Raw genomic sequence first — 18536 nt, 5'->3', positions numbered from 1 at the left:
AAACAAATAAACAAAAGCCAATACAAATGCAAGCCAATAGGGCAGGTGTTTTTTTTTTCTGCAATCACTTGATCTTAAGATCACGGTGAGAGGCACTTGATACACATGTGGCAATGGGGAGAAGGAGAGCAGGGAGCAGACCCCTTCTCTAGAATCGGGATGGGAGAGACCTCAGAAATTCAGCCACCAGTGTCTGGAAGTTTCCTCCCTTGCAGAAGTAGCTATGTGTTTTCTGTTTGGTAGTGCCCCTTTTGTCCCTGCTTGTCAGGGTCAATCAGGTATGGGTTTGAGACATCTCTGATGATCTGGTTGCTAAACCCCGCCTTGTTCCAGAGAGGGCGTATGGAGCCTGTTTCATAATTGCGAGTGTACCCGGAGTTCTTAATTAACTTTTCCCCTGGCTTCGCATGCTGCCTCTCCATCCAGAACATGCGTCCTTTGAGAATCAGGCCTGACTCTCGTAATTGCCGCCTGCGTTTTAGAACGGGCGCCTGACTTCATTCAGTGAGACTCAGCAAGATTGAAGAGCTGGAACCTGAGTGAAGGGTTAGTACCCGATTCCTCTGAGGCTCATGTCTCACCAACGTCCTTGTCCTCCAATGCAAGTGACATGTATTTACTCATTTGTTTCTTCTTATTTACCTTCATTTTATTTGAGAGGCAGAGAGATGGAGAAATCTTCCATCTGCTGATTCACTTCCCAAATGACAGGGACCCGGGCACTTGGGCCATCGCCTGCGGCCTCCCAGGGTGTGCCATCGCAGGAAGCTGACTCTTGCAGCAGGCGTTGTGATGGGGGATACAGGCATCTCTGGTGGCGCTGTAAACACTGCTCTTTGTGTTTGGGAAGGCTTCTTGCACCGTTGAGGCCTGCTTGGTTCTGTCGACTGTGCCATGCCTGGAATCTGATCGGGACTCCTGCAAGACTAGTTTTCAAAAGGCAGGCCTCAATCAGTCAGCTTGGTTTCTAGTGGAGAGAGCAGGGGTTGGTAGAGGTGGGTGAGGACCTGGAGAATGCTCAGTAGCTTTCGGAAGGTTTTAGCTGTGATGTGAGATCACCACGAACAACAACACGTTGTGCCCAGACATTAGGGATCTGAAGGACATGCGTTTCCCTGTGCTAAGATTGATTTTCAGTGTAACCTACAGTGTAATCCAAGAGATGGAGTGTGTGTGTCTGTGAACCACACTGGGATGCCATCAGATGTTAATGTGTCACTGTGAGATCTTGTCCTTTCCTGATTCTCCAAATGTATTTAATGATTTTAATTTAGCCAAGTCAATCTCCTTCTTAAAACAATATTATCTTTCTTCCTTTACTGCGAAAATCACGCAATGTAACAACAAAAGTATTAGAAAATTCGAAAGAAAATGAAAATGGTTTCAGAAGATTACCATTTAGAAATCACACTATTAGCACCTAATGTGTACCTTCACTGGATTTTTTTTTCCTAAGGAAGTTTGCCGGGTGTCAGCAGCTGGGGGCAGGATTGTTCTCCCAGGACCCCAGTCTTCCTGAAAGCTGCTGCCTGGGAAAACATTAGAGAATGGAGCTGTCCCCACCCTCGTCATTGCTTTCTGCTTCCTTGCTAGCCACACCAGTGGACTGGCTAGAGGTGACAGGGGTTCCTAGGTGGCTTGGAGACCAGGTACTGTGTCCAGGTCCGTGTACTTACTGCTTTCTCTCTCCCACAGGGAGACACACAAGTTCCATGGGCACAATTGCCTGCAGGATTTGCCTGGTACTACCCAAGGGGCACCTGAGAGTCCTTGCACTTGGTGAATAATCATTGAATGAATGCATGATACCTAAGGGCTGTGTTGCCTCACATAGCATAGGAAACCCCTGACACATACTTGCCTCTCATGAATGTGGTGTGTTAGTAACATACGTCCGGTCTACCAGTTCTAACTAGTTTGAGATTTGGCCTCAGTGTGAGGAACAATAGATTACTTCAGTGTCCTTTGCTGTCCCTGCCATCACCTCCAGTCACTTTAATGTGCTCTCAGATCATGTTGCTCAGCCTGTGGCCAGAGCACTCTGCAGGATCACGCTCCAGGGTCAGCTTGAACAATTCCCAAACTTCCCTGGTCATGTAATCCCATGTGTCTGAGCGCCTACTCCTCCTCCAGCACTTTTGGAGGACTTTCTCTTACATCTTATTGTTTATCTTCATAGACAGGACCATGATTCTGGCCATAATTCTGCGTCTCTCTTTCTCTTCAACAGTGGGTTCCAGTTGCTACAGAGAGCAGCTGCTGGAGCTGGCGGCTTCTGAGACAGCCTGGTTAGCCCTGAGGGTCCTTCTCTTGCACGTGGGTCTACCCCCACCAGGCTGGACTGAATCCAGACAGAGGGTCATTACTGATGTGCCTCTCCTTACCACCTCCCTAAAACCCAGAAGAGGACAGAACCAGGCCTGTTTTCATTCTTGCGTTTGTGTTTCTGGAACAAGGCAGCTCTACTCTAAGGGCTACCTCCACCAGGCTTTTCTAATGTAACCTAAAGCCCCTTACATCCTGGCTCCCAGTGTAGACTGCCCAGTAAAGCCACAGAGGGCAAGGCCACCCAAGTCCACGGGACAAGGTTGTCCAGAATCTTTGTTGCTCACCCTCTGACAGTAAAGCAGCTGAGTGTATCCTGAAGACAAGAATTCCACTGCAGAAGGGGCTGGAAGGCAGGAACCCAGGGCCCTGGAGGGACAGACACCGAGCCAGCGAAGGCTGCCCAAGCCTTCAGGTTGTGGACTCATGAGCATTACTTGCTACCGTTGTTTCCACACCTGCACACATGTACCTCTTATTGCAGCATCTGCTACCACGACTTGCATCTTGTCACCCTGCTAGGTTTTAAATTCATCGAGGAACCAATGATCTGAAATACAGCTCTGCATCTCCCATTGCGTCTGTTGGCCTGAATGCCTTCCATGTGGCTGGGGAGAGTGCAGTGATCCGTTTTTTTCCCAGAAGGTTTTGGAACATTAGGGTTCCACAGCTTCAAAAATAAACAACTAAGAGTTGAGGTTATAGGGGTAGGCAGAAGAAAGATGGATATTTAGGGTAGGAGACTCGGAAAGAGAGGGATTGAAACTAAGGGAGTCTGGGAGAAGTCTTTCATAAAACACACAGAGAAGATATTCACATTAGTGCGGAGTCCAGAGAGCTGTCTCAGATTGGGTCCCCATTTAATTCACAGTGGGTGATTAATGAAGGAAGTGCTTCCCCAGGAACCTGGGAAGAAAGGGCAAGAGGGCAGGAGAAGGTAAAAGCACAAACAGTAAGATCCATGGGGAACTTCCGGGCTCCATCTGGTCCCACAATATAGTCTTGTACAGGGTGTCCCACAGCCCTGAGTGGTTATTCCTACTCAGGGCAGCAGTACAGAGCTTTTCTCTCTCTGCACCATACAGTTATTGGCTAAGGGCAATTTACAAGGACAGGAGGAAACTTGGAGGCACTTCTTGTTGTGCCCATGTGGACAAAGTGACTTCTGCACCCTGAAGACCTACCTGAAAGAATTGCAGGTGCAGGTGTTAGAAGTCAAGGCCCAGAGAAGCTGGGGGAGGGTGCACATATATCCGAGGGCTCTGGCTGAGTCATCAGTGATGTTGTCTTGATAACGGGTCTGCAGCCTTAATTGTGTCCAGCCGCATCTCACTGACGCACCTGCCTCTGAAACCTGTGATCTTCTGCAGCCACCGCATCTACGAAGCCAGGGTAGTGTTACTTGTTTATATCACAGCATGATTACAGAAACAAAACAAAATCAGACACGCTCCGTAGCGTTGTGTTGGCAATGCTAAGATGTTGCACAAAGCCAGGTGTTGTCTTTCTTTTCTCCTCCAGGCCCCAGGCGCCTGTTATTACCGCATCTCTCCCATTGCTTGTCTTGCAAGCATCGGTACTGACAGCCTTTGCAAAGAACTTGTTCCTGTTAGGAAGAAAGCAGATACTTTTTTTTAAATGTTGATAAATTTTGCAGCAGTTTCTTTAATATATACCAGCCGCCTTGAAACACATCTAATTAACCACCAGCTATCATGCTGTGGCTGTGTTTGGCTTTGATGTGCTCATCAGCATCAGCAAGGAAATATTGCAAAGCTAATCATAATAGGACTTAGTTCTTAGGAAATGCCTTTTATCTTCAAAGTGGCTTAAAACCACTAATTATTAGAGGAATTAGGGTGAACAGCAACCTTCTCAACAGGGACCTCAACGCGTTATCAAGGGCCTTTAATGTGTCTTAGAAAAGGGTAGAATTGTGAAGAGCTCAGGATGATATTGCCCACCCATACCTTGCAGGGTTATATTGTAGCATTAGAAGACATCTGTTCCCTGTCTCCCTTGAGGCTGCAACGAGGAAATTGGACCTCATCGGAGGAGAAAGCATGCTGGTTGGAGCCCAGGCAGCAGCTGCAGTCGTTGCAATGGAGAGACTGTCCCTTCTCCCAGGGGCCTCCACTCACCTGCCCCTTTAAATGGGCTGGCAGGGCTTCTTCCCCTCCTGATGGCCCAAGGTGGTGATGTCACAGCCCAGAGTCCCAGCCAGCCAGTTGGAGGAGGCAATATGAGGTGACAGACTTGATGATGTCCCTTTATGTAATTTGTTGTTCTCTTTGTTTCGTTAGAGCACAAGGAATCTGGGGTGAAGGGAGCCAATTTGATTTCAATAGCAATAAGAGGAAGAATAACTGGTGTTCCTTAAGGCACTACCTTGGTTCTTTCTTCCTCGGTGGAGGAACATTAGAGACCTGTTTGTAGTCATGGTGACTCCGGCAGCATGACCTTGGAATTTGCATTTTTTAAAAATATTTCTCTATTTTTTTATTGGAAAAGCAGATTTACAGAGAAGGATAGACGGAGAGGAACATCTTGCATCCACTGGTTCCCTCCCCAAATTGCTACAACAGCCAGAGCTGAGCCAATCTAAAGCCAGGACCCAGAAGAATCTTCTGGGTCCCACGTGGGTGCAGGGGCTCAAGGACTTGAACTGTCCTGCACTGCTTTCCTAGGCCATAAGCAGAGAGCTTGATTGGAAGTAGAGCAGCTGGGACATGAATCAGCACCCATATGGGATGTCAGTGTTTGCAGATGAAGGATTAGCCTTTGAGCCACCACATCAGGCCCCGAAATTTATATTCTTTCCCAACATAGGGAGAGACTCTCAGAGAAGGGATAGCATTTGTTCCAATACCCTCTCCACCATGTGCCCCAGAAGTGATGACAACCTGCTTTGGGACAGGGGAAAGCCTCATTTCTGGACCGGTTGGGCTTCCTGGGTTGTATCCCTTGGTCCTGAGCAGGGTCAGGGAGGTGGGGCAAGGGGCCCTAGGAGCGGAAGCTCAGCATCTTTGCTGCTGTCTGAAAGGAGCCTCACCTCAGCCTCATCTCCTGGACCCCCAGAGGCTCAGCCCGTGGTGTGGGATCCATAGGAGAGGTAAGGGCAGGAGCCACTGCTAGGCCACTGGTGAAACATGAGTTTGCTCCCCCCACCACTGCCAAGTGAGAAGACAGATTTAACAGTGGACCCAGCTCTGTAAGCCTGGGGTGAAGGGAACCATGATCTTGGGAGGCATCTGCCATGATCACTTTTGCCAATAGTGCTGGGCATGCAGAGGGCCCCTCTCGTGCACCCTGAGCAGCAACATCCAGCTCATCATGTCTTTCTTGGTGACAGCCAGCTCACCATCTACTGAGCCCTGAATGCCTTCCTCCAACTGCCATCATGGTGACTGAAATCTCCCTCATGAGGGGCAGGGCCCACAACTTATCTGTGGTTGTATTTCTCAGCATTTGCTCAGAGCTTGCTCCAGGATAACGAGTGAAGGATGGTGAGTGAATGTAATAATGATGAGCCTGTTAAAAATGACAAACGTGCTTCTGGGAGGAGATGGGAGTTGTTATCACATCACTTGGGGGATGCAGGGACACACAGGACTGCAGATTGAGAGAGAGAGAGAGAGTGAGCAAGCATGGGAGGTTTCACTCTACTAAACCTCCCTCCAAGTTATTTACTATCTCAACAATTCAGTTTCTTCATCTGTGTCGTGGGAAGTCTAATCACACCTACCTTGAAGGGGAATGTCAGGTTCCAATAAGGTGACGTATGTCGAAAGAATGCCAGATATGATTGGATCAGTTTTCTTTGAGCAGCAGATGGGATTCTTGTGGGGCCTTGTGGATGTAGACACCCAGTAGGCTAGGCACGAGGTGGTGCCCTGTCACCACCACCATCACCCAGAAGTCTTTCTAAAGCCCAGAACTTGATGTAGGTGTGCTGAGTGAAGCCCAGTTAGAAACAAGGCAGGGTCAGCTGCAGCCCCTTTTAGGGCTCACATCCCAGGCACCTCTCCCTAGGCAAGACCAAATAAACATGTTCAATCCTCTGAGGATTAGGTGATTGTTAAGTCACACCACTCAGGAATGACCAGAAAGAACATTGCCCAAGGATGGGGCCAGATCAGAAGTGGAGCAGGAGGGCTTGAACAGGCACTCATCTGGGATACTGGCATCAATGGTGGAAGATTAGTTTGCTACACCCCTGAGCTGGCCCTTGTTGTGTGTGTGTGTGTGTGTGTGTTAAAGACTTACTTTGTTTTTATTGGAAAAGCAGATTTACAGATAGAAGAAGATACAGAGCGACAGATCTTCCACCTGCTGGTTCACTCTCGAAGTGGCCGCAATGGCCAGAGTTGAGCTGATCAGGAGCCAGGAGCCTCCTCGAAGTCTTCCACATGGGTACAGGGTCCTCAGGCTTTGGGCCATCTTCTGCTGCTTTCCCACGCCACAAGCAGCGAACTGGCGGGGAAGTGGAGCAGCTGGGCACAAACCCTTACACATATGAGATCCCAGGATGTGCAAGGCAAGGATTTAGCCACTGAGCCATCACACTGGGCCTGTTATTATGTTTTTAAACAAAGATGTTATCATGTTTTAAAAACTTGGACCTGTCCTACTTTCAAGCAGTTTCCATTTAGAAACATTTAGGGAGGGCCCAACATGATCACTCAACTGGTTAATCCTCTACCTTTAGGTGCCAACATCCCACATGAGCATTTGGTTCATGTCCTGGCTGCTCCACTTCCCATTCAGCTCCTTGCTTGTGGCCTGGAAAAGCAGTAGAGGACAGCCCAAAGCTTTGTGACCTTGTACCCATGCGGGAGACCTGGAAAAAGTCCCTGGTTCCTGGCTTCAGTTAGGCTCAGCTGTGGTTTTTGCAGCCATTTGGGGAGTAAACTGGTGGATGGAAGATCTATCTTTCTGTCTCTCCTTCACTCTGTAAAATCTGTATTTCCAATAAAAATACATCATTCTAAAGAAAAAAAGAGAGAGGTGAACATTTAGGAACAACATTGTTTCCCTTTATCACATTAACTTCATTTTTGCATTAGTGATATTTCACGACTTCAGCATCTCACAGACTCAGAGATGAAGGGGACCTTGAGATGAACAAGTCGGTCCCTATTCTCTTCATACAGGTGAGGAAACCCACCAAGGCCCACACAGCATTTGCCTTCATTCAAGATCATGTATGTAGCAGTGGAGTTCAGACTAGGTGCCAGGCTTCTGGACGAAAATACTTCGAAACACAGTTCATGGAAAATGGATTTAGAAGGTGAGATATTTTGGTGCAAAAACAGTTCTGAGATCCATGCACCGTTTGCTCACAGTACACATTTTCCATGAACTTTTTGCAGACCCCATTGTCTGCCTTCTTCCATGGCAAGACACTCTTGGAAGACCCTGCTTGAGAGGCTGTGAGGTTCAGAGTGAGGTGTGTGATATGTGATTCTGTGTGGGATGAAGAGAGAGACTTGAGCTGGCAAGTCTGGTGCAACATGAACTCTCATGAGGATGGGCCAGGCTTTCTCTCACATGAGCTATGATGTTCACACTCCTGGCAGAGAACCACAGTGTGAGCCAAGAGCCCACTCAGGACTCGTATGCTGTGAGTGATGTCAGATCCCAGGGCCCCTGAGGAAGGGCCACTCTATGTTCACAGTGTTGCAGAATTAGGATCAAGCAGGGTTTATGATCCAACACCAAACAGTTTATAAGAGTTTGAAATGAAATCTCTGCTTTTGCCCTAACTTGCTGTGTGTCATCGAATGTATTAGTCTGCTTTTCATTACTGTAACTAAAATAACCCAGGGAAGTTACTTTGGGAAAGAGAAGGTTTGTTTCAGCTTACAACTTGAGTCTGATGGAGGCTGGCCATGGCAGAGGAGCCAAGGAGCAGAGAAGGATCCCAAGGCTGAACTTGAACTGGAGTAATAATCAGATCTTAGGAAAGCCACCTTCCGAGGGTAGAGCCCCTGATGACCTAAAGACCTCCTATGGGGCTCCACTTCCTGGCTGCCACAACTGTATCAAATCTTCTCCCTTCCTCTGTCAACCATTAACTTTAAGACATCCATGTTTGCACAGCTGCAGGAGTCTTGGGGGACAAATTGGACTCAACCCACATCATTGAGCCTCAATTTTCCCAGTGGTAAAAATGGAGTTATTTCACTATGCTAAAATGGGGGCAATGCCATCCATCTGACAGGGATGTGAAAATTAAGGGGAAAAAGCTGTATGCAGAGAACACAGCATGGTGCCTGCCTCTAAGTAAACACTCGGTAAGTGGCAGCTGGTCTACCAGGCTCTGTTTTGTTGTTTAGGCACTTATATTGGGAGAAATTATTGTCAGCCTTTCTCCCTGGCACCCCTTTCCAATCTGCAAATTTCTGCTTTTTCTCTCATCTCTTTGTCCTCTTCTGGGCTGGCTGATCTGTTAGCAATCCTGGCACATTTCCTCCCCTTGCCCAGTGCTTTTGCGAATTGCAAGGTGGTTGCTAAGAGATGTCAGGATACAGTGGCGAGCAGCTGGGCACTGCGCTCTCATCCCCTCTTCTTCTTTTTCATCCTGCCTCCATCCTCTCTGAGTCTCACCACACCCACTCTCCCTTCTTCCACCTGCAGATCCTGAAAAGACAAAGAAACCGATGCGTCTGTATGGCTGCTGCTGCAGATGGGAAAATGGTCTCCAGACCTCAGACAGCTGGCCAGGGACCCAAGGAGAATATGGCCTGCCTAGATCTCCCAGAGGAGACCCCAGAGCGGGTGCCAGGCCAGCTGGCCATGCTGAAGAAGGCACAGGAATTCTTCCAGACCTGCGATGCTGAGGGAAAGGGCTTTATCGCCAGGAGTGATATGCGGGTAAGCCAAGTCACAACTGGCCTAGATCTCCTGGTCTGGGGTGTGGGCTTGCCCAGATAGAGGTGACATCCTTAACAGAAAAGACACAGTCAGTTCTGCGAAAAACCAGCATCAGCCCAGGAGAAAGATCTCTGGGGAGGAGCCACATCTCCTGGGTTTATTCTGTGACTCGCCTTTGCTTACTGTCAATACTTAGAGCTGTTTCATTTCTCTGACCTGGGTCATGGGAAATGACAATGGGAACACAGATTAGAGGAGCGTGCAGACAGAAGCTCCTTTATATATATAAAGTCCCAAGGAGCAGCACCAGCTTGACCCACTCTCCTGATGGCCACTCCGCAGCAAGTAACTGCAGCTAGGACTCTATGGAAGTCCACCTGCTACTCCTGGGCTCCTGGAGCAGACTCTACAAGCATCTGCTCCTTCCTTGTTATCCCCACATGTAGCTGACCTAGTCTAGGAGTGTAGTTCCTCCTCTTGGGTGTCCAGCTCCCTTGGACTTGGTTCACCACTACCTGTGTCACTTTCAGTTTCCAGCACAGCCTTGTGCGAACTGGAAGGGGAAGAACTTGCAGGCTGCATGTGGCTATAGGCAAGAACAGGAAAGAACCCCAGGATGGGTCAGGGGGAGAAATAGTATTCCAAGAAAGTACTGGAGAGTTCACTACTATTTTGAAAAAGGAGGAGAGTTCAGTCTCTTTTATTTCTTCTTCCTCATTACAAAGAAGACAGTAGCCCATTTACATATAACAAGATCAGTTTTGCAGACTGTTAAGAATCGCTTAGGAGCCAGCAAGTGAATCAGATTCAACACACCATCTGTTTTTGTCAATAAAGTTTTACCAGAATTCAGCCTTGCTCATTCCTCTCCAAACTACCAGGGCTGCTTCCCCTCTACTGGGGCAGGATTAATTTGTTAAGACAAAGACAGAATGGCCCACAAAGCCTGGGATCTAGTGGGCTGGCCCTTTGTAGATAAAGTTAGCTGAACCCTGAATTAAGTCAACAAGAAAATTTTAAGAGATTTTTGTGGTAAATTGGCTTGGGTTTTCATCTTGATTCTGCAGCTTAGGAATAACGTGAATTTGTGTAAATCTCCTAACCCCTCTGGAATATAGATCTTCAGCTGTGAATTATTAATGGATGCCTCCCAGCATTAGGAGAGAATTAAAGGAGCTTATGCATGTAGAACACTTAGCCTTAAGCCCAGGCCTGGAAATCCCTCCATAAATGCACTGTGCACACTCCGCATCTTTAACCCAGTCCCTGGTGTCTCCTAACTGCTAAGCTTTAAAATTGTGGCAAAATACACAAAATATACACTTGCCCACCATAACCATTAAAAACATCTTTTTTTTAATGAAAGGGAGAAACAGAGATCTCCAACTGCTGGTTCACTCTCCAAATGACCCCAGCAGCTTGGCCTGGATCAGATGGAATCAAAGAGCTGGGAACTCCATCTGAGCTTCCCAAGAGGTGGCTGGGACCCAGTTACTTGAGCCACCCTTGCTGCCTCCTGGGGTGCACATTAACAGGAAGATGGAATCAGGAGCAGTGCTGGGACCCAAACACAGGACTCCCCACAATCTGGGATGGGGGCATCCCAAACAGCATCTTCGCGAATGGCACTGACATGATCATGCAGCCATCGCCAGCCTCCATCTCCAGTACTCATCTTGCCAAAACTAACTCCATTCTAACGTTGTACCCACTAAATAGCAATTTCCCATTCACCCCTTCCTGCTAGTCCCTGACAGCTGCTGTTCTATTTTCCGTTTCAATATGTTCAGCTGCTCTTGGCACCTCATAAAGTGGAACCTCACAATATTTACCCTGGTGTGACTGGCTTATTTCACCAGGATAATGTCCCCAAGGTCCATCCATCCCTTCCTTTTTATGGTTGAGTAATATTTCCTTGTAGGAATCTAACCCATTTTGTTAACCCAGTCTTTTTTTTTAATTTTAAAGATTTATTTTTATTGGAAAGTCAGATATACAGAGAGGAGGAGAGACAGAAAGGAAGATCTGTCCACTGATTCATTCCCCAAGCAGCTGCAACAGCCAGAGCTGAGCAGATCCGAAATCAGGAGCCAGGAGCCTCTTCCAGGTCTCCTACATGTCACCCATTCTCCTGTTGACAGGCACTAGGTTGCCACCACCCTCTTGGCTGTTGTGCAAATATCTATAACTCTACTTCCCATTCTTCTGGGAATATATCAAGAAATGTAATTGCTAGATCATCTGGCTTTTCCACGTTTAACTATTGGAGGACACACCACACCAGTTTCCAGTGGCTCCTCCATGACACTGTAATGTAATACACAGGACACCCACCTTTCTCTACACAACTCATCCCCGCCCCCCACCAGTGAATTATCCATTGCAAGAGCTCCATGGTGCAGAGGTTGAGAAACATGGGTCTCTACCACAAGTCAGCCTAAGCCAAGCCCTGCAAGGCACAGCATCCTCCAGCATCACCTTCCCATCCTGAAAATGTGAGGATATGGTTGAGTGACCAGTGCTGGGACAGAGGGCTGTACAGAATGCTGGGGTACTCTCAGGAGAGTTCAATTCTGTTTCTGAAGATAGTTCTGCATGTTTGAAGTTGTGCAACCACATGCTTCAAGCAAGGCTGAGACCAGGAAGGTTCACAATGCTGGCAGGAGAGCTCCAAGAGACAACATTTTCCCATGGCTCTGGAGCACAAATTCCCAGCCTGGCTGCAGCAGGATGACCTCCTGTTCTGGGTCCTGGAAGGTGTCCAGAAAAGGCTTTGAGAATCAGCAGTTGGGGCTGGCCATCACCTGAAGAGGGCGCTCAGTAGCTGGTTCACGGTCTCTTGTCATCACTGGGAGCTGTCCACTTACTCATTTCAAATATTTGATGCTCCATGTTTGCCAACAGCACAGTAGATCCTGGAGCCACGAAAATGAGTAAACCCAAAGAGATCCTGATCTTCTGAGAATTGCGATTCTCTGTGTCGGCAGCTAATGGCATCTTAGTATATAAAATGTAGGCTGAGATATGAGACTTAGGCATGGGAGATATTAGTGGTTCACAAAGGCCTTAGTGAGGCAGAATGGCAGGAGCCGAGAGCCGTAGGAATTGGGAATTGCTGGTGGTGGCATTCGAAAGAGCCCTCCGGGCTGTGGGCAATGGGGGTGGGACAAGTCGACTTCCTACTTGCTTCTGGTCTTTATCCTGCCTGTCTTTTCAGAGTTGTGGAAATGCTGAGTGAAGCAGAATGTCTAGAAGGCTCGTTATTGGTGGTGCTGCAAACAGGGACTCTGAACTTGGCTCTGGTGCTGGTGTGGTAGGGGTGGGTATGGCAAGACTGTGACAGGCCATTCTAAAACAGATACACAGGAGACCCATAACACCATTGTTCAAGCCCTGCATGGGAGATGAGTTCTTTACCCAAGCTCTGGATTCTCAGCGCCTTTCAGGCAAGTCTCAGAGCCTCCCGGGCCTAAAGCACACCGGGAAGAAACAACTACTCCCCTCCACCTTGTTTATCTCACTTTGTTAACACTGTAGTTAGCACCAGGTTCCCAGGGGACGGTACCAAGATAAATTGGCTTTACATGGCTCTCGGGTGCTAGAAGGAAATAAATAAAGGTAATTATGGTTATTAAGAGGAAAAGAATTTTCAAGTAGGGCCAACAAAAAGAGATGCGAGAATCCCATGGGGGGATTGTACTGCTTGCAGCAAAGGCAGAAGCAGCCCTTAGTGCTGGTTTAACCAGGACAAGCAGGAGAGTGGCTTGAAAGACATTGGATGGCTTTTCCCCCATTTCCACTGACACCAGGAAGAGGGAACAGTTTGAGATGTAGGCAAGGAATAGAATTAGAACACAGGTCGGGGAGCTTTGTGGTCAGTGTCATTCTCTACTTCCCTTTCACCGGAATCCTACAGCCCATCAATGCTGTTGCACACACTGTAGACCCCATCTCTGATGCTAATAACTCCTGCCTCCTGACTCCTAACTCCAGCAATGTCTGCCATTGCTCTAGGATGGGGAAGGGGGTAGGGTGTGGAGGGGAAGGGAGGAAGGATAACCCAAGGAAGGACTGGAATCTGGCTTTGATAGGATCTCAGGAGGTCATTCCGCCCCCTCTGCATAATGCCTCTGCTCCCACTAGCACTCCCAAGCCTCAGGCTGGCCCCATCACCCACCACCTCAGCCCATGTTCTCTTTTCAGACAGCTGGTTTCTGGGCTGATCGCACTGTATACGCTAAGCAGACCCATTCCTAGAATATCTGCACATGCTCCGACTCCCCTTCCCTATGTGAAAAGCACATTCATGGTTACTTCAGTTCTTGCAAATGTCTATTGCCTCATTCTGTCTTCCAGCTTGGTGAGGCGTCATTGTCTCCGACAGCTTAGGCACCTGTTGAGTCAAGCATCATGGCCTCCCAGCTCATTGTAAGATCAAGCTGAGAGTTCTCGCAAATGATGTTACGGGTTTTCATGCCTGCCAGCTCTTTTTTTTTTTAATTGTTCAGAGGTGTATATATCTTCCTCCTTGTAAAACACCTCATTCATTGCCTTCCACTGGAAAAATTTTGTGTGGATACCTGGTAGGTACCCAAGATTGCTGCCGTTCCTTCCGTCCTCATAGGGTCCTCCCAGCCCAGCACTTGTGCCTGTGCAACCTCAGGAGTACCTCATATCACCTCATCCGGATGCAAACGCTCCTGGAGGAGTTGGTGCTTTCAGACAATGGCAGTTGACTTCTTATGAGGATTGTCAGTCAACTGGAAGCAGAACTAGAATCCAGACTGGAGAGGAGGTGAAGCCATCACCCAAGTGGGGACGGGGATGATCTAACATCAGCTTTGAGCACAAGGGCCAAAGTGTGGGGAGGGGACACTGGGGCATCAGGTTCCTGAGAGTCACACACCTGCCTCTCTATCTCTCTCCCTCTCTTTCTCACTCTCAATCTCACTGGGCTATGTTTTTACATTTTATTTATTTTTATTTCTTCAAGAAGCAGAAAGAGCATCCATCTGCTCGTTCCTTCCCCTAGGGTGCTCTCAGCCATGGGGAAGCTGAGCTGGGGCTTAATTCCAGGGTTTCTTCCATCATCTTAACTGCTCTACCAAAAGCCTGACCCTTAGACACCTACACCTTAACTGGAAAGCAGAGGTAAGAGAGCTAAAATTGATCCAGAAAGACCTAGGGATGAAACCTTCCTCTCGGGCTGCCGTTCACTGAGTGCCTCTTTATCTCTCCCTCTTTTTTCCCTTCCCTCCTCCTTCTCGCCCTCCCTTCCATTCAGTGTTGGATGCTTTCTCTGTATCACATGCTTTGCACCCGTCATCTCACATTCCTTTATGGCTCCTAGCCATGTGGGTATTGTCCCGCAGGTGTGAAGTCCTGTACAGCTTTTGTCTTCCATAGGTGTTGAGAGGGACACCGTTGGAGTGAGTCCTGGCTATGCCACTTCTGGCCATGCAACCTGAAGAGAGCTCACTGAACCTCAAAGTTGGTGTATAAAATCAAAGCAGTGTCATGGGGATGAAACTCAGATTGCTGTAGACAGACAGACAGACAGCCAGATAGATAGCTAGAAAGAGAATGTGTAGATCCTCTAGCAAATTGCCTAGCACATTAACAGGTACCCAGTGAGTGGTAGTTGTTTTGAGATGGAAGGTTAACTAATCATCAGGAGGCAGAAGTGTGCTTCTTGGCTTTGGAGGGACAGGACCAGACTCAAGACCTTTCTCTGCAGAAGGCTCTGAGTCCGGCCAGTGCTAACTGGTACAGTCTGGATCCCTTTCAGAGGCTCATCAGGAGTTGCCACTGAGCTTGGAGGACCTGGAGGATGTGTTTGACGCCCTGGATGCTGATGGCAATGGCTTTCTGACCCCAGAGGAATTCACTACTGGATTTAGTAAGTTCTGGGCAGGGGGATGCCAGGCACCCTAGGGCCAGGGCTCCACCTAAAGCTGCAGAAGATATTCTTCCTCTCCCCTCGTAATCTGGGGACCCACGTTGTACAAGTTCTGCATTCTTAGGCTGCTGTGCTTGGCCTTACTGTCCCTGGGATTCGTTAGGCTTCTCTTCACATGCTTACTTCTGCTGTGTATGCCAGCACCCACTCCATGCCTACATGGTCACTGCCAAGTCCCCTCCATATGAGGAAGGCAATGAGAGTGGATAGCAGCCCTGGCAGAAGGCTTACACAATGGGGCAGGGGAGACCATAATGCCAGTTCCAGCAATTTTCTTTCTTTCTTTCTCTTTCTTTCTTTCTTTCTTTCTTTCTTTCTTTCTTTCTTTCTTTCTTTCTTTCTTTCTTTCTTTCTTTCTTCCTTCCTTCCTTCCTTCCTTCCTTCCTTCCTTCCTTCTTTCCTTCCTTCCTTTTTCTTTTTCTTTCTTTCTTTCTTTCTTCTTTCTTTCTTTCCTTTCTTTCTTTCTTTCTTCCTTCTTCCTTCCTTCCTTCCTTCCTTCCTTCCTTCCTTCCTTCCTTCCTTCCTTTTTCTTTCTTTCTTTTCTTTCTTTCTTTCTTTCTTTCTTTCTTTCTTTCTTTCTTTCTTTCCTTCTTTCTTCTTTCCTTCTTTCCTTCTTTCCTTCTTTCCTTCCTTCCTTCCTTCCTTCCTTCCTTCCTTCCTTCCTTCCTTCCTTCATCATTCACCTGCTTGATTCAACCTGAGTCTTCCTCAGGTTGATGGATATCAGCTATGGGGGAAACCTCACAGGTTTCAAAGCGATAGAGATTCTACAGATGACCCCAGGAAGAATGGAGATACAAGAACAAGTTAGAGAAGCTAACATGTCCCCAGGTCATATCCATCACCAGGCACATTTTATCAGAGGTCTGCCTCCTGCAAGGGTCCAGGCCATTATAGTCTTAGGAGAGATATTGCTGTCTTTCCTGACCTTCGGGAGTGTATCATTGGCTTGTTAGGATAAGACAGATTTCTGTAACACCACACAGCACATGTGTGGGGAGAGTAACTTATGAAGGGGAAGTACATTGAGGCTAGTGGAAGGATAACATTAATGATGATACAGTTCATAGGCAGACTGCTGGAGGCTGGTGGGTGGGGAGTTCTTGTTTAAAGATGAAATCAACACAGAGATGTGTTTTGAGCCAGACTTTTCTGATGCAGTACATAGGCTGTTGTAAGACCCATGAAATCATTTGGTCTGGTCTTGCCAAGACAAACACAGGCGGAACTCAAATTCAATACATCTATAACAGGCTAATATTTAAATGTTGAAATTTTTTTGTATGGCCCCAGGATTGATGGTATACACATACAAAAGGCCCTTAGAAGGAATAAGGTTCCTCCGCCCTCTTTTAAAACATTTAAGAAACACCAAGGAGTCCTCCTTGTACCTGTCAGGCATTCTGGCTTTCCCAGCTCTCGCATTTTTGGTAGAATGCTTATCAAGGTGATGGCGTCCATATCAAATCTCTACAGTCAGTGATTTCCCTTGTTCTGTCAGATGAGCTTCAGATGATTCCTGGCAGCTGAGAAAGCTGACCTCCTTGTGGGCCAGTTGTGTTTCATTCAGAGCCTTGTGTCTCACACCTTCCAGGTCACTTTTTCTTCAGCCAGAACACCTCGAGTCTGGAAGATGCAAGCGAACAGGTGGCTGAGTTCCAAGAAGAAAAGGTGTATCAGTCCAGAGAAGAGGATCCAGGGGGGGCAGACAAAGACGAGGAAGCCCAGTTCCAGAAGCTGATGGACAAGCTTGGAGCCCAGCAGGTTTTGGAAGAGTAAGTGGTGAGCCTGAGCTGAAGGACGGAGGCCAGCCTGGTGGAACATGCCCCTCATCTGTGTGGTATTGCCAGTGAGGACACCGGCTTCTCACAGCATACCCTTGGTAATGCCTGCTGGGTGTGTCAGGTTCTACTTTGACATCAGACCTCTTGGCTTTGGTAGACATTGCTATTCTTCTCTCACTCTCTCTGCTGCCCTGGCTGCCTACTGTCCAGTTGGTGCCAGAAACCTTGGGTTAGCCTCGCTCCCCAAGGGGTGCTCAATCCACAGAGGTCTTGGACCAGGCTTCAGGATCTTTCGGGAACTCTCCCCCCGAGCTTTCCTGGTGTCATCTGCTCACCAGCATTTCCACCCCCAGTGGTTCTATAGAGATTTGTGTAACACAGCCTGTCAATGCATCCCCGACAAAGGCCCTCCTGTGGTAGCTGTTGCCCCTCGTATGCCTGGCAGGAGATGAGCTAGATTTTCTCCTTTCCCTTTTTAACCATTCCAGCCTGTGGGCAATCAAGGGTTCTGCTGAAAATTTCAGATGGCTGGAATCTCCTACGTGCTCTTCCCTACTTTTCCCAACTTCCTGGGACCACCACCTTTCTGCCAGGCTCTCAAATCAGAGTTCACTTGTTATGACTCGAAAACTATGGCAAAGGCCTAAGTGGAACTGAGCCAACTCGAGACATCCTGGAAAAGGGAAGACTTTGGGAAGTTTCAGACTAGTCTAGAAGAATTAAAGTGGGCTTCAGCTGCATCCTGAGGGGAGTACTCATGATCAGGGGACCTGGTGAAAAAATTCAGGAGGCTGCAAAGACTTCAGAGGGCTTTAGGTATTTTGCTCATCCCAATGGTCTGGGGTTGTCCTGCAAGTAGAGATGATCGATTGTTCCCCCAACCACCCCACCTAGAACACTCATAGACTGTATTTCTCTACCCTTCATGGTAGGTAGCCTCTGGGTGTCCAGAAGTGGCACACTGGACTGGGCTTTCCCCAGTAGCTTGATTAAATGATTTGGCAGCTTTGCAAAGCTTTGGCTTGATTCTCGTCAGAAGTTGAAGGACATATCCCTTCCCCAACAATTTAGGGTGAGGTGATCTGGCCATGCCTAAGTGGCCCAGTGAGCCCCAGAAGAGGATCAGATGGGCATTTAAATCTCATGGCAGGGGTGGGAGGAGCTTAACCCTACTGAATGCTCTGCAGGCTCCCAACAGGAACCTGGCAGACATGGGTAGATGTAAGCCGGCAAGGCAGACCTTAATCTTAGAACACACTGACTTTAGGAGGGAGTACCTTAGTCCGTTAAGACAGTTAGAGCATAACTTCCATAGACTGGGCACCTTATCAGCAGTGAAAACTTAGTTCTGTCTTGAAGGTTGGGAAGTCTCAGTTCAAGGTGCCAGTAGTTACGGTGTCTGGTGCAGTTCCTTTGCCCAGTTAACAGGAAACTGTCCTCTTGCCATGTGCCCCCACAGCAGGCAGGGCACATGAGCTCCCCTGGTCCTCTTTCATAAGGGCATGATTCCATTTCTGAGGTCTCTGTGTCCATGACCTAATCACCCAAGGCCCTTCTCTGCTAAGACTGCTACCTTTGGTGGTTAAGATCTC

General features: G+C 48.0%; 1 protein-coding gene across 1 annotated transcript in view; it reads left to right on the top strand.

Annotated features, from left to right (window-relative positions):
- Window positions 1-18536, top strand: part of CRACR2A (calcium release activated channel regulator 2A) — an 88179-nt gene that overhangs the window by 22617 nt on the left and 47026 nt on the right. Inside the window, exons 2-4 of the mRNA XM_058655856.1 lie at window positions 8965-9201; window positions 14992-15100; window positions 16755-16935. Coding sequence (XP_058511839.1) covers window positions 8998-9201; window positions 14992-15100; window positions 16755-16935 — 494 coding nt within the window. The 5' untranslated portion in view covers window positions 8965-8997. The remainder of the gene's footprint in view (window positions 1-8964; window positions 9202-14991; window positions 15101-16754; window positions 16936-18536) is intronic.

The sequence above is a fragment of the Ochotona princeps genome, chromosome 27 (genome assembly GCF_030435755.1).
Source record: "Ochotona princeps isolate mOchPri1 chromosome 27, mOchPri1.hap1, whole genome shotgun sequence".
NCBI lineage: Eukaryota > Metazoa > Chordata > Mammalia > Lagomorpha > Ochotonidae > Ochotona > Ochotona princeps.
Note: the sequence above shows the minus strand (reverse complement) of the source record. Positions and strands in the feature narration are given on the sequence as shown.